The 16,064-nt window shown below is 41.7% G+C and overlaps 1 protein-coding gene across 1 annotated transcript in view; it reads right to left on the bottom strand.

The window, feature by feature from the left end:
• SYNE1 (spectrin repeat containing nuclear envelope protein 1) overlaps window positions 1–16,064 on the bottom strand; it is a 334,610-nt gene that overhangs the window by 32,507 nt on the left and 286,039 nt on the right. The window contains exons 130-134 of the mRNA XM_018560335.1: window positions 13,010–13,197; window positions 11,098–11,248; window positions 4,148–4,330; window positions 3,086–3,223; window positions 212–403 (exon numbers count right to left, since the gene is read on the bottom strand). Of these exons, the coding sequence (XP_018415837.1) occupies window positions 212–403; window positions 3,086–3,223; window positions 4,148–4,330; window positions 11,098–11,248; window positions 13,010–13,197 (852 nt within the window). The remainder of the gene's footprint in view (window positions 1–211; window positions 404–3,085; window positions 3,224–4,147; window positions 4,331–11,097; window positions 11,249–13,009; window positions 13,198–16,064) is intronic.

Here is a 16,064-nt window from a genome sequence, read left to right as displayed (position 1 = left end):
GTTTTTCCTCTCAGAGTGTCTGTTTTGAGAGAAAAACAGCGCCACAGGATCCTATATCTTTCCCTACTTAATTTGTGGCTGAATACTAAACAAGTAGATACTGTTAAGGGAGAACTTGCACTTATTTAACTGGACGTACAATAAATCTGCTGCTAAAACTGATCTCTAATTTGGATGAAAAAGTAATTGCAGACATAAATAATATACATACCGGAAGACGGATGAGCTTTTTGTGATATCGTTCAACACGACCAAAGACCTCCATGCAATACCTCCTCAGTTCATCCAGTTCTTCTTCAATAACAGCAGCATCAAGAGGTTCACTCTTTTCTAAGAGTTGTTCTCCCTGAGTAATAATTTGATCAATCTTGGAATTGTTTAGGGCTATCTCTTGCTGAAAGGCCTTAGGGAAAAATAATACTTTGGTCATATGAGGTTTTATTAACCAGTTCAGCTATCACTCTTGAGTACCAGAGCATTTTTTTCTGCTTGTAAGGCAAATAACTTTGTCATTACTTAATAAAACAAAGTAATATATATATATATATATTGTGTTTTTATATTGTGTGTAGGAAAAACAAAGCTTTATTTTGGTTATATTGTATTGCAACATTGATTTTAATTTGAATGCAATACGTAGACAAAAATGGAACAAAACAAAAAAACTTGCTTTTTCTACTTTGATCAGTGTTAGATAAAAAAATATTGCAATTACAGATAAAAAAAGGATATATTTTATTCTATATTGTCTAGTTTAAAATGACACTAAAATTATGATTCTGGTACAAGGCTTTCCAAAGTCATTTACTAATAAATAAAGGTTATTTTTCCAATTTGTTTTCAATTCTGCTTTTTTTATTTTTTCCAACTAAAAAAAATAGTAAACAAATTGAATAAAAGACTTTACAGTAAATAATAAGAGTCTGAAAAATACAAATAAGCAAATAAAGTTAGGAAAATAATTATTAAGGGGAGAAGGGGAAGACTGAGTTATTTAGGGATGATTAACGTGTACCTCTTTTCTGAACAGTGTTTATCAATACTATTTTTTGAGAGCAAAAGCTTCTAGAGCTCCTGACTTTACACAGCTACTCGTGACTTTCAAAATTAATGAATTGTGGGCAGGTGTGAGGAAGGGGAGCAGCAGCAGGGTGGGAAATCAGGGCATTCCACACACACCTGTGTGCTTTGATTAAGCTTTTGTTGTGCATGTGTAGCATGTCCAGGGACCACAGCTGGTTATTATATAAAAGTAGGGCTGGTAATGATTAAAATTTTCCTGTTCGATTAATCAAAATAAATTTTAATCGATTAATCGACCAATTTCGATTAATTATATCGCACATACAGATCTCGCAAACTCTAGAGCCATCTCTGCCCACCGGTGACCCTTAGCGCTGCACATTCACTCACCAGCCTGTTGAGACCCCTCAGAGCTCTGGTTAAAGTAGGGTTCAGTGGGGCCTCACTAGTCCTGGTTAAACCCCACAGAGCCCTGGTGAGACCCTACAAAGCCCTGCTTTAACCATGGCTCTGTAGGGTCTCACCAAAGCTCTGTAGGGTCTCGCCAGCCTGGTTAGACCCCTCAAAGCCCTGGTGAGATCCCACACTGCCCTGGTTAAACCCGGGCTCCGTAGGGTCTCACCAGCACCAGGGCTCCGTAGGGTCTCACCAGGGCTCTATGGGGTCCCACCAGGGCTATGTGCGATTTCACCAGCCTGGTGAGACCCCTCAGGGCCCTGGTGAGACCCCACAGAGCCCTGGTTAAACCCTGGTTAAACCAGGGCTCTGTGGGGTCTCACAAGAGCTTTGATGGGGCCTCACCAGGGTAGCAGGGCTCTGTGGGGTCTAACCAGCCTTGTTAGACCCCACAGAGCCCTGGCAAGACCCCACAGAGCCCTGGCAAGATCCCACAGAGCCCTGGTCTCACCAGGGCTCCATGGGGTCTCACCATGGCTTTGTGGGGTCTCTCCAAGGCTTTCTGGGGACTCACCAGGGCTCTGAGGGGGTCTCACCAGGGTAGCAGATTTCTAACAGGGTAGTAGATTTTACATGACACATATTTAATTTTTATTTTAGCTGCCTTGTAGTATGTACATATTGTCCACACATGAACATGTGTACATATTGTGCACTAATGAAGCAGGAGACTCACCGGCCCAAGGGATCCTGTCAGGTAACGAAGGGAAGGGGGAGGAGTCCGGTGACGTCACGGACATCGACGTCAAGAGACTCCTCCCTCCTTCCCTTCGTTACCCATCACGGACAACTACATCACCCGACTCCTCCCCCCTTCCCTTCATTAGCCGACAGAGCCACTCGGGGAGGGGGGGAGGAGTCACGGACATCGACGTCACCGGATCGCCGACGGAAGACCCGGAAGAGGTGAGTACGGATCAAAAGAACTTTGATCGATCAAAATAATTTTGATCCATCAAAGAAATTAACGATTAATCGACGGATTAATCGTTAATTTCCGCACCCCTATATAAAAGTATTTATTTTCATCACTAATTCTGCTGAAAGTTTATGCCTAACTCTGTGTGTCCCCTCCCCTCTCCTTTCCTTTTTGAGCCCAGGCCCCCAGCAGCACAAATAGACCTTTTGTTTGCTCCCTGTCTACTGTGTTTGGTCACAGGGAGTGAAGAATATACCTGATAACTGTTACTCTTTCTGTATGGAAGACCATGTAATTCACTCCATGTGACAGTGCTGGTGCTGATGATTGGCTCAGCCCTGTCACATGGGTATGGGGAGAAAGTAAGCCTTATGTCAGCTTTAAATGAAGATCTGACTAGGGCTTATACAGAGCTGCCTTTCTTAACTCCCTAGGGCTGAATGGAGAGGTAGAACTGCATGAATAGGCAAAGTACAGGTTTGCTTTAAATGCCTTAAAATACTAAGTGTGCATATTATAATAGTATGCTTACTTTTTAAGACTGCATTTCTTATTTAGGTCAGTTCATATCCCCTTCAAAGCCTACCTATTCAAGACAGAGTCCCTTAAGCTGGTAATTATTGTATAAAGAAGTTTCTAATTAAGCAGAATTTCCATCCTGTCTTTCACTCGGGGAAACAGGCTCACCTTAAGCTGTTTGATTTTTGCCTGAACATCACACTCAGAGAAATGTTCAATGTTTGTCAACTGAAGGTCCATTTCTGTGAGCCACACCAAGATGCTGTCTCGTGCAGTCTCAAATTCTTCTCGCTGGCCAATAAAATGCTGCAATTAAGTAAAAAAAAAATTAAAAAAAAATGAAAGAGGTGGCTAACCAATGTTATTTATAATTCAAAAAAGTGCCTCTTAGCATTTTAAACATTTTAAATCACTAAGATGTATAATGCATGATACATCAAAATAAAAGCGCATTTTATTTATATTGATTTGCAGTCCTGAGCTGGGTTTCACATTAACCTACCAGGAATTGCAGAGCTTAGGATGCTAAAACAGCCTGGCATTCAGGTAAAGTAGGGGGTACTGGTTACAGTGACGTGCAGTGCCTTCTGTGCTGGGTGAGGCATCCCCCAGCCTGCCAAAGCTCCACCGCTGTCCTGCCGAAGCTCTGCCCCATCCCGCTGAAGCTCCGACCCATTCTGCCAAAGCCCCGCCCCCCAGCTCGGTAACCAAGCTTGGGAGTCACTGCTAAGGCATTGAGATCGATGTCCTCACTGTTTTCTTTTTCTTTTCTTTTTTTTTTATTGGACAGCTTGGACCAATCGCGCTTTGCCATTGGTCCAAGCCATCCACAGAGCTCATGCCTCTAGAGTAGATGCTGTGACAGCTCTTGCCTCACCAAGTTAGGGTACACAAGCAGTGGGGAAGCCCGCTGCTGTGTAACCTAACCACCTGTCAAAAGCTGGATGCAGCATTGCCTGTCATTAACAGGCAGCGCTCCGTCCATGACAGGTTACACAGTGGTGAGGCTTTCCCTGATCTGAATGGAGAAAAAACTGTCAGCTTCAGCTTTTTCCTGCATAATACTAGGTGAGGCTCTGCCTCACCTGCCTCCCCTGACCACACATTCCTGGTACTGGAAGCATCCCAGAATACCTGCTTTCCATACATGTTAGCACCTTTTTGTTTTCTTAAAGTGACAATGTTTCCTTACCCTACATTAACCCAAAGAGAACATTTCATAAAACAAACCTTCAGCCTCTTGAGAATAGATGTGACTCTCTTCTGTAGGTTGTCCCACCTTTGGTTGCCTTCATGGACCATTTGTTTTAGCTTACATGCTGAATCAGTGCGGTTCTCCCGAGCCAGGCGGCGATACTGTTTATTTATGAGCTCCAGCTGAGTAAGACTCTCATGAACTTGTCTTTGGAAAGCCTAAAATATAGATACATTTAAATTAAAAACCGAGACACTAATATGCAACATTTATTTCTTCCCTGTATTGTGAAAAAAGATAGGACATGATGTGTTAGGGTTTTTTTGGGGTTTAGAGGAGAAAATGATGTTCTTGATCTCAGCATTAATAAAAAAGAATGAATAAACGGGGGGCAATCTTAGTGCTATTTGGCACAAGAAGATAAAGCATCAAATCCAAATTAAAGTCAAGGAAATAAGATTGACCAAAGATAACATCTTGTTCTATGGGAAACTAAGGAGTTGGCCAAAGCAAATGTATTCTCTTTCCTGTCATAAAATAAGCTTTGTTGCTAATAATAAATGCACTTTTTAACCAAAACATTTAATTGGTCTCAAAAATAAACTACACTATAAAATCTGGAGACATGCTGCTCTATATATGTAAAAAATAAAGTCCGTGAAACAAAGGTTGTTGTAAGTCTAACCAAAATCACTTGGTAATGGTATATGGTAGCAGCTAAAATGTTTGTGTTTTTTTTTTACATTGTAATTAATGTAAATCACTTTAAAGAGATCCGTTTTTACTTAAGGATGAAGGAGTCTATTTCTGTTGGTCAGTGGCAAAAAAATGAATTAAATCTACTGTGATTCACTGTTCTACGACAATGTACATTGAAAACCTCCAAGAGAGTGAATACTTTCCAGAGACACAGCACTTACTCATCCCAATTGATGAAGTTGCTTTGTAAATAATCAGCGTAAGTAAAAAACTGGTGCACCCGCTGACAAACAAATCTATTATTTGCCAAAGGTAAATATCATGCATGTCATTATTATGGATTGAAATACTCTAAGGAGCTGATTTAGTAAACAGTGAAATTGAGTGGAGTGATGTGAACCTGGACCTGAAATACTAATAGAGTGAGGTGAATCTGTATACACTTCAAACATCCAGGATGTGACAACAATAATCTATCCTTTTTTAAATGTATTTGTACTTGTTTGACTATCTGATGTGAACTGTATCACCTTTAGCAAACAGCTAAATATACTGCGGAAAGTTGTATGTACAAAAGGATTTGTTTAACCCACCAGCTATCAGATATACACAGCCCTATTACACATCGGAACCAGGTTGGTGACCTCCACTGCAGTTAAAAAATAACTCTGGGAAAATGTCTTATTAACCTTTGCAGTGGGGCTCCCCCCGCACTGCAAGGGTTAACTGCTCGCTTTTTTTTTCTAGGGTAAAAAAAACCCGTTATACTAACCTAAACCTCCAAGCCAGTTGGCTCTTAGACTAGTCCCCCGCTCCTCTGCAGCGGTCTAGGAATCATTGAGTCATTACATCCACATACAGACATACTATCGTTGCAGCAGAGGAGGAGAGAGGCTGGAGGGAGCGGTGCTGGCTCGAACGGATTCCGTGAGTACAACTTTTTTTTTTTATTGGACCCTACGCAAAAATGAGCAGTTAACCCTTGCAGTGTGTTGGTAGCCCCACTGCAAGGGTTAATAAAATATCTGCATGGACTTCTTTATGCAATACACCCAAGTCACTTCCAAGTCCAAACCTGTACTTGGACAGAAGAAGCATAGTGAATAGTCATTTCTCAGTTTACTCTACTCTGCCTTCTTATGACAATGTTCCTTGCCCCCTCATATGCACTGCAACACTCCTAACTGGTCCCTAGTGCTGTCCCTTTCTCTTCCAGTCTGAGTGCGATTGTGCATAAGGATTACAGGAGGTTCAAATCAAAATCCGATAGACTCATTGTATTTAAATACATGTGATATGTTTATTTATTGAAGAAGGGAAAGGATCCTTGCTGCACACCTTATTGTGATTCCCAAGTGGATGTACCAGCGGGTGCTCAAAATGACTGCGGATGGCGCCACCACATGTGGATAGTGGAAGAACGTCACCAGCACACCAAGCAATAGTTGCAGCAATTGAGCGTTCATTTATTGAAGGATAATATGAGGGGCAGCATTCTTCAATAAATGAACGCTTAATTGCTGTAACTATCGCTTGGTGTGCTGGTGACATTCTTCGACTATATTTATTGAACACATACCTGCATAATTTGTGTTTCTATATCAGCTTGGAGCTCAGCTTTAAAGTGCATTTCCACTAGGGATGCACCGATATATTGGCCGAAACATATTGGCCTGAAAATGGCACTTTTTGGCTAAATGCCGAAACTGCCTTTTTTTGTGCCGATATATTGGCGCATCCCTGCTTTCTTTCATCCCTGCTGGGCGCTGCTCTGTGTCCCAGCGGGGAGGAGAGAAAGTGTGACAGCTGGCCGAGCACTGCGGGAGGAGAGTGTTGTGAGCGGCCGGCATCTCTCCTCCCACACCGCTCAGCCTCCTATCACAGTCCGGCAGAGCGGTGTGTGCTGTCACAGGAGGCTGAGCTCTCCTCCCCGCACCGCTCGCTCAGCCTCCTGTGACAGCTGTCAGAGAGGAGAGCGATCGCTGAATGTTTGTACATAATTGAGGACAGAGCATGGTTACTATATCCTCAATTATGAATGAATGGGAGTGATCTACATCGCCTCCTGTTCATTCATAGTTGTAGTTATAGTAAACACACAATGTTCTCAAGTTATGAATGAACAGGAACACTCAGTATAGAGGATTCCTGTTCATTTATAACAGGGGATACAGAAAAAGAGATAGAGGACTTTTTCTTTTCTTTTTCTATTTTAAAAGGGATATAGCATACCAAAATATATATATTTTTAAATTAAAATTTACCTTTTAGATGTTTCAGTGTAGCCAGTCTTTGCAAGCTTCTCTGACAATTCCCAAGAGACAAAACACTCTGTCTGTCCCCATAGAAAGACAAGGGACAGGCTTACCAGACAGGGTTACAATGAATCCAAGACTTTAACCCTTTGTTAGGACAGAGAATGTTCAAATCTAGTTTACAAGTGATAATGAGATCTGCCAGCACAGTACAGACAGGGTAATTATGGTAACATTAACCTGCCCAGCCACTGCTGAGTTTACGGAGAGCATGTACTGTGCAAGCAGAATAAAAATGAAAAATAACACATTATAAAAATTGATGTTATGTGAAGGAGAAACATGTAAGAAATATAAAAAAGGTGTTATCCTAATTTGGCTGCAAAAGTGGAAATACACTTTAAAAACTTTGTGCAAAACTTTTAATAACCCTAGCAGCGGGGCTACCCCTGCACGGCAATGGTTAACTGCTTGTTTTTGTTTAGGTGCTAAAATTAAAAAAAGTTGTACTCACCTGATCCTCAGACCTGGCTTGCTCTTAGACCGGTCCTTCTCGCCTCGCTCCCTAAGCATCCTCGAGTCATCATGTCCAATACACTGGGTATAGGATGTGGGGACACTGAGGGACATACCATTACTGAAGTGTATGAGGAATCAGGCTGGATGGAGCATTGTGACAGCATTGTGACATTCAAGGACCTAGATGAAAACGAGCAGTTAACCCTTGCAGCGCGGGGGTAGCCCCATTGCAAGGGTTAATACAAGTTTTGGCCAGAGTTCTTCTTTAAGCAGGCTCACATTTACTCTAAGCAGAGTAGGAATAAGCAATAAAAGGCAGAACTAGTCTTGTATCAGCTTGGTGGTATTTAAAATATGCTCTCAAGACTTGTGCTTAATCATTAAATCCCAGAGATTGTGAGCCAGATAAACTATAAAAGGTGCGTCAAATATTTGGCACACCGAACACTCATTTTATCAATGCACCAAAAATGCTTCAAGTCTTTGAACAGTAAGATTAGACTAGTGCACCTGATGTTAAAAAACAAAACACACGTGAAACAAGTCACACAAAAAGCCGCACAATCTGCGACAAATAAATCATGTTTTAGAAAATGAACTGGTCAATATATGGTGCAGTGGAGGTGTGCAGTATTTCGCCAAGAGAATGATGGCACAAGACAGTCAAAAATCATGGTTTCTGCTCCTAATAATCTATATAATAGTCTATGTGAATTGCAATTTGTCTCAATCAGATGTTCCATGCAACAATTCAAATTCCTCTGCAACCGCCAATCATAGTTTGGCCAATCATCAACCACCAATCACCATCGGGCCCTTTGTGCTTTTTTGCTATTCGAATTACAGGATCGTCGTTTCAGAAAATATCTGTGTCAATGACAGAGATTTTCAGATCTTTACATTCTGAATGGCTATTTATTAGTATCTAATAAAAAGTCATGTATTGACTTATCTGACCCACCGTGTACCACACAGTGAAATCAGCATATATGTGTAATATCAGAAAAGTTATATTACCAAATGACATCTGAGGTGACTTTGTGTGAAAACAAACTTTTCCTCTTTATCTCAGCTGTTATTGCAGCATGGAGGAAGTATGAGAAACAGGTGCATGTGTAGAGGACAGCTGGGGACCCTACTGACAGCTGTGATACAGATATGTGCTACATATTCAAGTGACTCATATCACAGAGACTGATGGGCATTAGACAGTCACACATATACGCGTGCTTTCTTTCTTTCTGCTAGAGACTGGCACATCTTTGTTCTGTTCAGCTCTCTGTGCAACAATGTTGGCTTACCTATATGATTAAAAACAAATTTACACATTTGCATCAGAAATTGAATTTATTTCACAGCCAATAGAAAAAACAAATATTTACAGTTTATCTGGAAATCAGTCATAACACTATTGTATCTGGCCATAATTCAAGTGTATCAGCAGGCAAAGTGGGTTTATATAGCTGTTATCTGTGAATTTCTAGAAAGCTGTGACATCAGAGAGGCAACAATAAAGAGCTTTCAAGAGCCTCAATGCACCCAGATGTTAACTTGTAAAAGTAGTGATGATGTGAAAGGATTAGTGTGCCTGTGCAGAGAAGAGAGCTGTGGGAAGGACCCAGCAGGCCCCACCCACTGCAGGCTGCCCGCAGAAAACTACATGAAGGGGCGGATAGATGACCGGTCACCCTGCGCAGGAGAGAGGGAGCAGTAGAGACTGATCTTTATTATAGGAAGTTCCTGCAAAGAGGCAAAATTTATCTCTAAACTACTGCACAGACCTAGAAGAAATACACCAAGCATACCAAGATTCAAGTAATACATAGATCTTGTATTTAGACAATATTTGCGTATCTTGGAACCGGGCTTTATCTCCCCACTCAGCAGTATGTATGAGAATGCAAAGTGAGGGGCTGATGGGACCTTTGTTCGATGCTTATCATTTTTACTCCACATATGTACAGTACATGCAGATTGCTACAGTGCCATCTGGCCATTCTGTTTCCATCAGGAACTCACAGTACAGCTTCAACCTGTTGTAACAGCAAGCATACATGCCCATTTTGTCTCTGTTCCTGTGTCTTTAGCCAAATGTTGTTTTTGGTTTTTTTGGGGGGGATAGAGTGGGGAAGGATTAGAGCCCTTGACAGACACTTCCTGCTGTCTAGGGCTCTGTTTGAAAGATTTCTTCTTACCCTCTTATGGACAACCTTTTCAGACCAGACAGGAAGTAAAGGAAGGAATCAGCAACACAGAGAGAAATAAAATGCTTTTTTGTAAGTTAAGTAGGTGGCAATAAGAACCTCTGCCAGCGTTTGTTGTTGTTGTCTGTTTCCTTGTTGGAGAGTTTATTCCTATCTGGTAAAATGGTTGTCCTTGGAACAGTGAGTAAGGGAAAATCTCTACAACAGAGCCCTGGATAACAGTAAGCCTGACAGAGGTTCTAATCTTTCTCCTTTCTATCGAAAATTAAGAAATAATTTTTTGGCTATAGATACATTTTAAACATATATGCAATATGGACACTAGATGGAGGTGAGGAGCATAAGAAATAAATGTCTTTCCTATGCTCCACAGGCCCATCTAGTGGCCATAATATGGTATTTTCATGATAATACATTTGACCAGGAAAGAAAATATACCAATAACATACATTTTTGCCTCAATAAACACAAAACAAATCAACATCCAGTGTCACAGGATGAATAGCTCTGATTTTTTTTTTTATAAATACACCACTTTGTCATAAGATATGCAGGCACATTGACAATGGAAGTGGAGGTATGGTGTATGAGGGCTGTGTTTCCCATGCACATAAAGTAGTGCACTTTACTGAGATGGGAACTGGCTATTAAGACCTATGCTGGCAGAGATTTTACAGTTTCCTCATTGCATCTTGAAAAAAGTTTGTTTTGAAAAATGATGGCAAAAAAAAAAATGAGTATATGAATTAAAGGAGAACTATGAGATGAGTGATTTCCACTCACCTCATAGTTCTAGCCGACCTGTGACAATGAGACTGTCACAGGTCGGCTCAGTAGATCGGGAAGTGAGCGAACACATACCGGCGTTCGCTCACCTCTCGATCCTGTCACGGCTCTCTGCGGTGACAGGGGTGGGGCTGGATTCCCCTCTCCCCGCTCCGATCCACCGGCGCTGCCGGGCGGAACGGACGGGGGAGGGACAGCTGGCTCTGCCTCTAGATAGGCAGAGCCAGCTGTCACTCACGCAGCTGGGCGGATCCAGACATCGATGTCGGGATCCGCTCCGGCTGCGGCGTCTCAGTATACCGCGAGCTGTAGCTCGCGGTATACTGAGCTTAGGGTGACGGGAGGACGCTAGTTTGTGTCCTCCCGTTACCCTAAGGAGAACTATGGGGAAAAACACTGACCTCATAGTTCTCCTTTAACATTTGTTTTGCTTAATATGGTTATTTCACCTAGATCCTATTTTTCTAGTTATTGCCTTTTTTACTCAAACACCCGCATCTCATATAAAAGTTTTCCAATGACCTCAAATTTCTTCAGTTCTTCCTTCGCCACTGTATAAAGGACACCAGAAGAACTGGGGAGGGCAGCTGTCTGTTCTGAAATTTTCAGCCAGTCTTCAAAGCGAGAAAAGTCCTCCAGGAATTTCTGCCAAAGCCGCCATGTCTCTTCGATCCTAGAAGTAGAGGAAAAACTATTTTATAACAATCACACACTAGAAGCTAATACCTGGCCATTGCCTAGTGATAGCCAGTCTCTGCTACTAAATGATTTACAAGCAACAGCTGTGGTATTAAGAAAAAAAAAACTGTGGCGGCTAGCCAGGTCATGACATTTACACTTGATCGATGTGCAACTGCTTCTGCTGGTTCAAACCAGTTGCTTTCTAGTTGAACCTCTGCAGTCAGGATTGAACAAAGGAACAGTGTAAACATGCTGGTTGAACATACTGAATGAATGAGCCAGGTATGTATGTGTGTGCCCAAACTAAGACACAAATATAGTAATGAATAAATGGACAGCAGGCTTACCTTGTAGCCTTACAAAAAAGTGCAGCCACACAAACAGTGTTATTCACAAAAGGGTGAAGAGTTTGGAGAAGGCAGGAGAAGTGAGCAATCTAGGACAACATAGCTGAACTGGAAAGTGAGTTGAATTGGAGAATTTTTCCAGTTCAGCTATATTGTCCTAGATTGTTCACTTCTCCTGTCTTCTCCAAACTCTTCACACTTTTGTGAATAGCCCTGTTGAATTCTGTACTAGTTAAAGACACCTGAAGTCACCCAGTGTGTGTCTGCACCAACAAACAAACAAACATTGATCATATATAGGATTAATATAGCCCAACAGTTTGCACAGCGCTATACAAAATAAAGGGAGAGAGTACAGTTACAATGATGATTAGGAGAGCCTTGTTTGTGAGAGCTTACAGTCTACAAGGGAGGGGCAAGTGATACAATAGGTAGTAAAAGTGTGGGGATGAGTTGTTTAAGAAAGTAAAATTTCAGTTGTAAGGTAGAGGCAGCATGGGCTTCTCTGAAGAAAGACGTTTTCAGGGATCGCCTAAAGGCAGGCAGTGTAGAATATAGTGGTACAGGTTGGAGTAGAGAGTTTCAGAGAATGGGAGAGGCTCTGGAGAAGTCCTGCAGGTAAGCATGGGAGGAATTGAAAAAGGGGCTAGGGAGCAGGAGGTCTTGGCAGAAGCAAAGAGGGCGGTTTGGGTGATATTTTCCCCCAGTTTGGACAGTCTGATGGATGAGAGTTAGGGACCACACTTTGCAGAGGTGCCTTGATGTTGCCTCACATATATTTGCAGATGTATAAAGCATAAACCTCTCTTTTTAATCTAAAAGTTAGAATCAGGTTTTTGCTGTCTGTCTGGACTGAGTGCTAGGGATTTTGCTAACGCTATTGCTCCATCCTTTTGCACTGTTCCTATGTTAGCTAAAAGCTGATGGGAGCATTTGCAATTTTGGTTTTGGTGAAGACATACTGGGGGTCTTCAGCTGCCTTGGGAGATGTTTTTGATGACATTTATCATAGATGTGATTCTTCATAATGTTACGGTGGTATCAGTTGACTTCCTACCATGTCTTTGGAAAACTTCCCAGACCTGGGCATGGGCAGCAAACAATGTCAGAGGATGTCATAATATTTTTCTCAATACTAGGCATTCTCTGGACATGTGATGTCACCACCCCTTGCAAACTGTGGTATTACTAAAAATCCCATCATACGTCTGCCTCTAGGATTAATGCCTGTAATGGCTGTCAGAGTCTTGTAATGTCTCATGGAAGTTGTAATTCCACAACAGGTGGCATGCCAAGGGTTGCCTACCCATAATATATTGGCAAAGAAGAGGAGCTTGATTTTTGTTTAAATTACATCATGAGTTCCTACCCTGTTTTACCCTGGACCCACATGTTTGAAAACTTACTTGAGTCTCCTCTCCATAGACATGGCACAGATGTTCCTCCACCTGCGGTCTAGACTGCGGGTGGCCTGCTGGATGGAATCACATTCGCTGTCATTGGCACAAGCATCGCAGTCATGTAGAAGTACTTCACAGAGATTTAGAACTGATGCGACTCCCGTACTGTGCTTCTCTATGTCTCTCTGGAGCTCCTGAAATAGATGCCTCAAAAATGACACAATAGCACATTTTGTGTTCTTCCAATACATTTACAATATATTTTTTATTTAGTACTAAATCTGTTCACATCCAGATATAAATCTACATTATGCTAGATTGTAAACTAGATTCAGTTTATTTAATGCCTTTAAGCTGTAAGCATAGCTTAGGTACAACGGGGTTGATTTGTCCTATTTGTTATATGGACATGGCCCTTACAATACATAATTCAACTGATGGATGTCTGCAGTACTTAATAGCTACATCTAGTGGAATCAGTTTTTCTTTCATTCATTTTCCAAAGTCAAACCTTTACTAATAACTGGTAAAAAGTATACTTTGGTAATTCTGAAACAATTTCCTGAACAGTGCCATACCCTGCAATGCTTAGTCATAAATCATTTCAAAAAAAGAAATACATATCATAAACACATTAGGGGGGATTTATCAAAACTGGAGCATACAGAATCTGGAGCAGTTGCCAATGGCAACCAATCAGCATCTCTCTTCAGTTTGCTCAGGTACGATTTGAAAATGAGACAGAGAAGCTGATTGGTTGCACTGCAAATCTGCTCCAGAATTTGTCTGCTCCAGTTCTGATAAATTCCCTCCATTATATTTGTAAGCCCCCATTCACACCTAGGCGTATTGTAATATGCGCGTCTGTCGCGCGACCGTCACGCGTTTTTTTAACCGCGATTCGCGGTAAAAAAGTCGCGCGACCGTCGCGCGATTACAAAGGCTACTTGGCAGTATCCCAATGGAAAACGCCCTACAAAACGGCCCAAAGTAGTCCCGGGACCTTTTCAGGCGTGGGCCGTTTTGTAGCGCGTTCGGGACGGGCGGAAATACGGCAAGGTGGGAACGAGTCCATTGACTCCAATGCAATTTATATTTTTGAGCGTTTTGTAGAGCGTTCTTCGAGCGTAGAACGCGCTACAAAACGTTCAGGTGTGAACGAGGGGTAAAACTTAAACAGTCAGTCAATGAGCAACAATAACAGCATTCACTGTTATTAGGTGTGATTCCTAATAACCGGACTATACATGCCATTAGTGCGTATGAACTAGATATATAAGCCACACAAATATCATGCATTCCTTTTATGTCATTATACACCTCACTAACATCTGTAAAGTAGTATGTTTCTAATGCAATGAAACTCAATAAACCAAAATATAGTTCAACTTTATATACAGTTCATTCATTTTGAAATAAAGTGCACAAAATGTCACTAAAGGTCAATACAGCCAGCTGGCTATAGTTAGTGCATTAGTTATTGGCAAATAACATATGACCAATTTCTGTTAAGCATAGTAAACACTACACTTTGGATTAAATTGTTAAAAACTACTTTGAAAATTAGACTATTCTTCAGCAAGGATAAGTATCTTTTGTATGTGTTTACAAAATGGCACAACATTTGGCGTTACTGAAAAGAAAAAGGGCACATGTATTACCCTTCCTGAAACTCAAGAGGTAAAATCAAATGTCCAAACCAAAATAGTAAGCGGTGTTATTATTGTGCAGTTATTATTAAGCCCTACAAGTTATGCTAATACATACTGTATGTTGTAATGGCTGGATTGAAGAATATAAGCTTACATTGGACTCTGAGCATGTCTATTCCTTGCCAAATGTTTAATGACGTGCTACAGTTCATCAGGCTCTGTTCAACAGTGTCTCTGTAATGCTACATAGATTTACAACACATCATCAGCAGTAGCTCCAATAGATAACGCTGTAGGTTTCTTTTGCACCACAAATGTAGATCTGTTGGTTGTCATACATAGTTCTCATATTTATAAAAGATATTGGTGACTCCATTATGAGCAGGTTCACTTGATCACAAAAGAAACATACAGTGCACCTTCCCCCAACTTTTCCTTGAGACTGATAACACAACTATCCAACCCTCCCCCCATGCCAAGGTGCTAGGTTTCATCCTATACTCGGTCCTCACCTTTCTTCCCCACATCCAATCACTATCCAAATCCTGCCACCTTCACCTTTGCAACATCTCCAAAATACGTCCCTTCCTCACCAATGAAACCGCTAAATTACTCATCCACTCACTTGTTATCTCTCGTCTTGACTATTGCAACTCCCTCCCCATTGGCCTACCTCTACACAGGCTATCCCCCTTCAGTCTATGAATGCAGCTGCTAGACTCATTCACCTAACCAACCGCTCAGTGTCTGCAACCCCCCTCTGCCAATCCCTCCACTGGCTTCCAATAGCCCAAAGGATAAAATTCAAAATATTAACAATGACTTACAAAGCCATCCACAACTCTGCTCCCGGCTATATCTCAAACCTTGTCTCAAAGTACAACCCTAACCGTCCCCTCCGCTCTTCAAATGATCTTCTGCTTTCCAGCTCCCTCGTCAACTCCTCCCATGCTCACCTCCAGGACTTCACTAGAGTCTCTCCCATCCTCTGGAACTCTTTACCCCAACCTGTCCATCTATCTCCCACTCTGACTGCCTTTAGGCGATCCCTTAAGACTCATCTCTTCAGATGACTCATCTCTTCAGAGAAGCCTATCAAACCACAACGGCTCAACCATCACGTTCTCAGACAATTCATCCCCACACAGCTACCTCCTCATGTATCATTTCCCCCTCCCTTTTAGATTGTATGCCCTCAGGGGCAGGGCCCTTCTTACCATCTTGTCCTGAATTGTATTATGATTGTAATGTCTTCCTTATATTGTAAAGCGCTGCGCAAACTGTTGGCGCTATATAAATCCTGTATAATAATAATAATACAGAGGCCTCTAAATCTGACATGTAGTGTTCTCAAAGCAGATTCTTTGGTGACACCATGGTCAGTAGAATGATAGCGTATGTTTGTGCCT

The sequence above is a fragment of the Nanorana parkeri genome, unplaced genomic scaffold (assembly GCF_000935625.1).
Source record: "Nanorana parkeri isolate BGI_ZX_2015 unplaced genomic scaffold, ASM93562v1 scaffold450, whole genome shotgun sequence".
NCBI classification, from domain to species: domain Eukaryota; kingdom Metazoa; phylum Chordata; class Amphibia; order Anura; family Dicroglossidae; genus Nanorana; species Nanorana parkeri.
Note: the sequence above shows the minus strand (reverse complement) of the source record. Positions and strands in the feature narration are given on the sequence as shown.